At 36.7% G+C, this 8,601-nt stretch overlaps 1 protein-coding gene across 4 annotated transcripts; it reads left to right on the top strand.

The window, feature by feature from the left end:
* The first annotated feature begins 453 nt into the window (after positions 1 to 453).
* Positions 454 to 7,588, top strand: LOC104097071 (potassium channel AKT1-like). 4 transcript variants are annotated; one of them, XM_009603580.4, is made up of 12 exons: positions 454 to 821; positions 4,306 to 4,668; positions 4,758 to 4,815; positions 4,939 to 5,035; positions 5,143 to 5,204; positions 5,291 to 5,536; positions 5,610 to 5,708; positions 5,788 to 5,820; positions 5,920 to 6,105; positions 6,185 to 6,379; positions 6,460 to 6,535; positions 6,624 to 7,588. In XM_009603580.4, exons 1-12 carry the CDS (start codon positions 466 to 468, stop codon positions 7,517 to 7,519), a joined length of 2,667 nt encoding a protein of 888 aa, XP_009601875.2. In that variant the 5' UTR covers positions 454 to 465; the 3' UTR covers positions 7,520 to 7,588. The 4 variants fall into 4 exon arrangements, with proteins under 4 accessions (XP_009601875.2, XP_009601876.2, XP_009601874.2 ...); XM_009603579.4 differs by having other exon boundaries at positions 455 to 821; positions 4,887 to 5,204; positions 6,194 to 6,379; XM_009603577.4 differs by having other exon boundaries at positions 455 to 821; positions 4,887 to 5,204.
* Positions 7,589 to 8,601: the final 1,013 nt, after the last annotated feature.

Here is an 8,601-nt window from a genome sequence, read left to right as displayed (position 1 = left end):
CCTCGCAGCTGCTTCCTTTCTTCTATAAATAGAGGAGTTTTCAGTTCATTATGTACATAAGTTTGAATAATATATCAGTTTCTTTCTATACTTGTCTTTACTTTACAGTCTTTATTTTATAACAATTACATTATTAAATAATAAAGGCATAATAGAAAAAAAATAAAGTAACGAGCCATCACAATAAATCGATCATTACATAAAATGGATCTTTTCTTTACTTACGTAACAATGAATTTAATAATACGACATTAAAATTTAAGTAATAATTAAAACAAACATGGTATTTGAAACTACATTCATTTTTTGCTAATGATTTCAGATCTAGGAGGTTTACCATCCATTTAAAAGGTATTATTTTTCAAACCCAAAAGACTAAGGGGTTAAATGAAACTTATAATGTATGGGCAAAAGCGAGAATAAACTTTCAAAGTGGTTTCATGACGTACGTCGGTCAAATGCCTCATGCTTAGGTTCACAATGCTATACGTGTCTAAGAAGGTAGTTCTCTTGAGCTGTAGGAACTATCGAAATCACCTCCTAAATATTCTCTTTTTAGTTGCAGCTGCACATAAGATTATTTGCCAATTGTTGAGAAAAAAAATACTCTCTCTAGGCATGGGTGATGAGCGAGGAAATAGTCTATGGGGATTTGGAGTCTCTATTTGTGGTGCTGCGGCCAAAGAAATTGAACAGTTGTCTAGAGACGGCAGACATTACAGTCTCTCTACTGGAATTCTGCCTTCTCTCGGTGCCAGAACGACCAACCGCACAGTCAAGCTACGCAGATTCATCATTCATCCCAGTGATCACCATTATAGGTAAACTTTTCTGTCCAATGTGTTTGCGTCTGTGCATGTTCTTTTTTTTTTTTCCTTATGAATTCGGAAGATTAATAATATCGTTGGGTGTATTTGCACGTTGTGATAATAACATGATATTTGTATTTGATGCTGCTTGATCTTGATTGTAACGTAAAGAACTACTTTTGTCAAAAATGAATAAAAAAGAGAGTAAAGAACTACTTTTGTCTTCTTTCTAGAATATCGTTTGTAATCCAAAAATTGGCTTTAGTCTTCTCTGTTCTATTGGTTTTGTAAGTTATTCCATTCATTCTAGTCTTCGCCACATTGCTGTACATAATGTCATTCTGATGAAGGCAAAATCTTGCGGCCAAGTTTGTTTGACATCCTTGCTCACTCATCACTTTTAATCGACTCGGCCGAATTTGTTTTTTCTTGAACCGCAAAGACATTATTTAAATTTTTAGCTGACTTGCTTTTCCTGCGATTTGAAGTGTATTTGTAACTCTAATGAGTCATTTGGTTCCAAAATACTAATATCGTGGAATTGTTATCTCACGTTTAATATGAGTTAGTTAATACCACCATTTTGGTACAAAATTTGCACCTATAACCAAACGGGATAAATACAACCTCAAATTCTATACTAGGATTATAACCCTAATCCTGATAACTAACAACCCCTAAGGATTTAGCCCCCATCTGTTTTCTGGAAAAAGTGTCACGTCTTTTTGACTTTTGATTGGATAAGTGTCATGTCATCCTATATGTTTTCAATGCTATAGTTTCGGAGTATGTTTCTTCCGGGCATTCATTTTCATTGGGAAGATCTTTCACTCTGTTTGCAGAATGTTAACTTTATTATAGGACTTAAGTTATATACATCGCGATTTAACTAGCTACGACAGGTTTACTTGCCCTTTTACCATTATTCTGTAGTAATTATAGATAATTAACTATAATTATCTTTATCATATTTGAGTTATATATACAAAGATATACACTATCGTTGTAATTTAACTAGCTGTAGCATGTACCTTATTTTCTAGGCTGCCTATGGAACTAATATTTTCGCGTGGACGGGGGACAACATAACGTTTGGCTGCTTATTCTTTAGTATAATGTCTATCCTTTCCATGAGAAGTAGTTCGAAGAGCTCAAAAATAAATGATCTTGCTCTTGGACCATACTTAATAAAGGAAGAACTTAAGCCATTTCCCGAAAAAGATATGAAAGTGATCTTTTTCCGATAGTGAATTACATCAACGGTTGGTTCCATTACCCTATATTGACCATGGCTGTATGGGATCAGCAAAGTATCTTCATATATGTTTTATTTTTTGGTACTTCCAATAATTTGGCGTTTCCTTGTGTATGAAATACCACAAATTTACAATACTGCTCCCTAAAATATCTGCTATATATCTATCCTGCCTTATACTAGTAAATCTGTTGTGGTGACTGAAAAAGGAAATTGGTTCTTTTTGATATCTAACATAGTGCATGAACAGATCTTCAATAACCATAGGGTAACCTCAAAATCCTGAGGTGCATTGAGGCACTTAAATACAGAAAAGTCCAGCTCAAAATTGCATCAAGGCACTTGCATGAAATTAAGTTGTGACATCCTCTCCAGTATAACTGTCAATCTATCTCTTGAGCATACTCATTTCGGTATTGGGGATTCCCATTAATGAGAACCTGAAATCCTCCAAGTTTACCTGAGCAATAAAAGAAAGAACCAGTGGCAGAGTATAACCGATGATTCAGATGTGTATACTCTGTGCCAAGAAAATGGTAAGATAGATAAAGATGTATTCTCTCCGCCCATTTTATGTGAAGATGGTTGATTGGGTGCAGAGTTTAAGAAAGAACGAATTTTTTGGAACATGTGGTCTAAATCATGACATGACATTTATCTGGCTATAAAATCACTTCATTAAAGATAAAATGGAAATTTTGAAGTTTAATTATTTCTAAGTATAGAAATCTGTCATTCTTTTTGTGCAAACAAAAAAAGAAAGTGCGTCACATAAATTGAGATAGAAGGAATAACACATAATTAAAGTGGGATGGTTAAGATGTAGTGCTCTGCGAGAGTGTAATGTGACAGAAGGATACAAGCAAAGTGGAAGAAATTTTATGTTGGAAGGTCATAATAGGCTAATGATATATGGGAGTTTGTGTCTACGAGAGTGTTGTGTGATAAGAGGATACTAGCAAAGTGAAAGGAATGTTCTATGAAAGGTCATAACACGATTAATGTTATATGGGAGTTTGTTGGGTCGCTAAGGCACAACATACCCACAAAATAAGTGTTGCAGAAATGCATATATTAAGATGAACACATGATCAATTATGTTTCTAGCAGGGTGAGGGCCAGAAAAAAAGGCACAAATTGGGCACCGAAGTGAGCACCCAAAAAGAAGTGCTAGAACCATAGCTGTAAGGATGGTGCATTGCCTATTTACATTCTTGGTTGGGAGTCAAAATGAATACCCCTGCTATCTCATGTACTAAACCTTCGACCATACTGCATGTGAAGAAGAGTTACGAACTCATTTTTTAACGGGTTGTAGACTGGTCCGAGAATTTCAAAGGAAAACACAAGTCCAGTGGTAGAGCGACGATTAATAGGGCAACCTGCGTAGTAATGAATGAAGGGGAGCTGTTGAGCTTTCTCCTCTAGAGGCTTATGTAGTGTCAGCCTTATAAAGCTCAATAAGTGTCACTTCCCTCTTCCCTTCACTTATTAAGTGGAAAACCCCTATATACCAAAAGTGAAAATCCCTTGATTAGGTCTTGAATGAGACCGAAGGTAACTGAAAATGTAGAAATAAATATATCAACAGAAGGTGTAAGGAGCACACATAGAGGATGAACTGAGAGGATGGCATTAGAGATGGTTTCGTCATGCCATGCATAAACCTCCAAATATACTGATCTGCAGATATGATGAATCGAAGTGTTAGAAAGAGAATGAGATAAACCTAAAATCATATGAAAGGAAGTTGTGTTAAAAGGCCTACAAACCCTTGAAGTCTATGAATCTTAAGAAAAATAGAATGCAATAGAAGCAAATAAGCCATATAGAGAATACCAACTAGTTAGAAATTTAGGCTTCATGCTAGTATGCTTACCTTACGTCTAGTATTTGTTAGGAATTTTTAGTCTCTTTAGAAATTTGTCTGTCAATGAAAAATTTAGCGAGGATTCACACAGTCAATCCCCACTAGCTTGAGATTAAGAAGTAATAGTAGTCATTTTTGTTATCATGCAGCAGGTTATCTGTTTCTCATTTTCCTTTTCTTTTTGCGGGTCTGGAAAGCAGACAAGCATATTGGAAACTGGAAACCAAAATTATGCATTTCGTTCTTAGTACACCTCTCAGCCATTCGCAGGGAAATACTAATTATTAGTCATATTAGATGGAAAGGTATATGATCATGGAAAACAAGTTGGCTTTTACTTAGCATCAGCTTATGTTGAAGTAATGTTGCAGGGCATGGCAGAGTTTTCTGGCTGCACTGGTCATCTATACAGCTTGGGTGTGTCCATTTGAGTTTGGCTTCCTTGAGAAACCAGAAAGACCACTGGCCATCGCTGATAATATTGTCAATGCATTCTTTGCAATTGATATCGTTCTCAACTTCTTTGTAGCTTACCGGGATAAAACCACATATGTACTAGTTGATAGCCACAAAAGGATTGCTAAGAAGTATGCAAGAGCTTGGATGATTTGTGATGTCATATCAACAATCCCTTCAGAACTTGCCAGGAAAATCCCGAAACCTTTTGATGAATATGATTTATTCTATATGCTTCGTCTCTGGCGTTTACGAAGAGTTAGTGCCTTGTTTGCCAGGTAATTGCTTGGGCTTGAAAATGATAAATGTGTTTTATAGCTCCTTTTTCCCTCAAAGCTCAACCTAATCCTTTCTTTCTTTGAAACAGATTGGAGAAAGATAGGAATTTCAATTACTATTGTGTCCGATGTGCAAAGCTTATATGTGTAAGTACATTTGACTGTTCTTGTGGTAGGAGATGAGTGTTTCTGATCAATGTTTCCTATTTGGTCTGCAGGTCACTCTTTTTGCTGTTCACTGTGCTGGATGCTTTTATTATCTTATTGCAGCTCATTATCCAGACCCAAACAAGACATGGATTGGGGCATCTATGGATGACTTCCTTAATCAGAGTCTATGGAATCGTTATATCACTTCTATTTATTGGTCAATAACTACTCTTACTACAGTAGGTTATGGTGATCTGCATCCGGAGAATACACGGGAGATGATCTTTGATATTTTTTACATGCTTTTTAACTTGGGCCTCACAGCTTATCTAATAGGAAATATGACACTCTTGATTGTCCACGAGACAAGTAGGACTAGACAGTTTGTGAGTAAATTATATTATTTTGCATTTAACTATTTGATTTAGACAATGGAATTCACTAGCTTATGTGAATGTTTGTTGTGCTACAGAGAGACACAATTCAAGCTGCTTCCAATTTTGCACAGAGGAACCAATTGCCTGCTCGGCTCCAAGATCAGATGGTAGCACACTTGTGCTTGAAATACAGAACAGATTCAGAGGGAGTGCAGCAGCAAGAGACACTTGATTCTCTTCCTAAAGCAATCCGCTCAAGCATTTCACATTATCTTTTCTACTCTCTAGTAGATGGGGTTTACTTGTTCAATGGCGTGTCAAATGATTTACTCTTCCAGCTGGTAACTTGTCATTGTTTTTATAACTACAAGCATGCATATCTTTTGATGTTTGATACTAGCTCCATAATTCAAGGTCTCAGAGATGAAGGCAGAGTATTTTCCTCCCAAAGAGGATGTCATTTTGCAGAATGAAGCACCAACTGACTTCTATATTTTAGTAACAGGAGATGTGGTAACTTTATTTTATCTCCTTTATGTATTCTGGATTTGACATGCTTTTTTGGGACTTTAAATTCATCACCATTTGACAGGATCTATTGATACTTAAAAATGGAGCTGAACAGGTAAGTTTCATTTGAAAAGTTGCAATTTTGAACATACACAATTTTATTCCTTTTCTAATGAAACACAGTTAATGGCATGAAATAGTTGTAATATTTCAGGTCATAGGGGAGGTCAAGGCTGGTGATCTTTGTGGTGAGATTGGCGTTCTTTGTTACATGCCTCAGCTATTTGCAGTACGAACAAAGAGCCTAACTCAGCTACTCAGAATGAACCGCACAACATTTTTGAACATTGTCCAGGCCAATGTTGGAGATGGGACCATAATCATGAATAATCTCCTGCAGGTATTATAAATGGCTCAAATTCTTTTCCATTTTCGCATAACATAATCTGGCTGAAATATGACGCCAATCCGCTGAGCAGCATCTGAAGGAGATGAAGGATCCAATTATGGAAGGAGTTCTGCAGGAGACAGAAAAAATGCTAGCTCGCGGTAGAATGGACCTTCCTCTCACACTCTGCTTTGCCACACTTAGAGGTGACAACTTGTTGTTGCATCACTTGTTGAAGCGGGGTCTAGATCCAAATGAATCTGACAAAAATGGGAGATCAGCTTTGGTTTGTACACTATGGAGCTCTCTTTTATCCAAGTTTAAATTCTTGAAGAATTAATTAATTCATCTTTTCTTTCTCATCAGCACATAGCAGCATCTAAAGGACTTGATAATTGTGTGCTTTTGCTTTTGGATTTTGGGGCCAATCCGAATATTAGAGGTAGGTATACTCTCGTTCTAGCCAAACACCCATATGTGTTTTTATCCAAAATAATCACAAAATTAGTTACTGTCTGTCATGCAAACAGATTCAGAAGGGAATGTACCATTATGGGAGGCCATTTTAGGGAAGCATGATTCAGTGATGAGGCTACTCGTCAACAATGGTGCTAAACTTTCAGCTGGTGATGTGTGTCAATTTGCCTGCATTGCTGCTGAACAAAACAACTTGAATTTGCTCAAGAAAATTGTCCATTATGGTGGGGATATCACAAGTCCCAATATCAATGGATCATCATCAGCCCTGCATGTTGCTGTTTGTGAAGGAAACGTTGAAATAGTAAACTACCTCTTGGATCAGGGGGCTAATATTGACCAAGTAGACCAACATGGTTGGACCCCGAGGGACCTAGCTGTGCAGCAGGGACATGAAGATATCAAATTACTCTTTCAATCCAAGAAACTCACAACAACTCAAACTATCCCTGAGGAACATCCTCAGTCTGGAGTTCGGTTTCTTGGAAGATTCAAAAGCGAGCCAACGATCATGCCTCCTATGTTCCAAGGAGGCTCATTTCTAGCAGGAGATGGATCATGGGGGCGATCCCGTCCTAGACGAAGGACTAATAACTTTCATAACTCATTATTCGGGCTAATGTCAGCTGAGCAGACCAATGGGCGTGATTTGTGTTTATCCAAAAACCAGGCTGCAACGGCAGTGACAACCAAGACTTATAGTTCCAGAGTAACAGTGAGTTGCCCTGAGAAGGGAGATTTTGCAGGGAAGCTTGTCTTACTTCCACACAGCTTCCAAGAGCTACTTGAATTTGGTGCCACAAAATACGGAATCTTGCAGGCCAGAGTTCTAAACAATGATGGAGCTGAAATTGAGGGCATAGAATTAATTAGAGATGGTGATTTTTTAATCTTTGCTAGTGATGGAGGAGCCAATGAACATTGTTACCCTAGCGGTGATGATTCTTGATATGGATATAGAAAATGCAAATGCGAACTTTCCATTTCCCATAATCATGTTCGTGTTTTTTTCTTTTCATTTTTGGGTTTCAGGTGTGTGGGGGGTTTGGGGGGGGGGGGGTGGTGCATTGGTGCTGAATTTCTAACCTTTTTTTGTATGATCATCTGGGATACCATTACACTGACTAATTCAAATTCCCATTGCCTAGGGGCTCATTAGGGGAAGCATATAAGAAGGTTTCTCCTTTTATAGAGCTCGAAACTAGAACATCTAGTTAAAGGCGGAGAAATTTTATTTAGGATGCCGGACCTATTTAGGATTAAGGGGTTCAATTGAATCCGCTTCGTCGAAATTGTTTACTATTTACATAACTAATCTTAGGGTACCTTTGCGCGTGTACCCTATATCAATAAGTATATTTTTTTTTAACAATTATGTGTATTATTAAATAATGTGTTTAAGTTCTTGAACAAAAAGTAAAGAAAATCATTTATTTATTTTTACCTTAAGGGGTCTGTGATCATGCTGCAAGTCTGTCGATTATCTCCGTATAGTTTATTCTCAGCTTTTCTTAAGTAGAGTTATTTACTTAAACCGACGGAATCGTCACGCCAATTGTTAATGTTTATTCTCTAAGTAACACAATTTTTAGATCATGTAATATCTATAATAAAATCAATCAAAATAGGTAATAAAAAAATCTTAAAAAATATGAGCAACTTGAGCTGGCACAACAATTAGTAATTTTAATTATAAAACACAAGGCGAAATAATCTTGAATTAATAAAATTTGAATTTATATCATGACTTAGAATGCCTAACCCTTTTTTTGTTACGGAATGCAATGATCTATAGTCTAAACAATTTATACAAAATATGTAAATAAGTCACTAAATTGATGATCATATATGAAAAATTATAAACATACATACGGGTAGAACCGAGCTCTATGCTTGATCGAGGCATCTGGAACAATAGGTCAAGGCTCGGCACCTGCGTAAGAGATCGAAGTTACAGATGTGAATAGAGTAAGTCTTTGGACACATTGTAACATACTTAAGAGAACAAGATACCATTTTTTCCAGCTTTGT

Source organism: Nicotiana tomentosiformis, chromosome 5, assembly GCF_000390325.3.
Source record: "Nicotiana tomentosiformis chromosome 5, ASM39032v3, whole genome shotgun sequence".
Lineage (NCBI taxonomy): Eukaryota > Viridiplantae > Streptophyta > Magnoliopsida > Solanales > Solanaceae > Nicotiana > Nicotiana tomentosiformis.
This window is presented reverse-complemented; position numbering and strand designations above follow the sequence as displayed.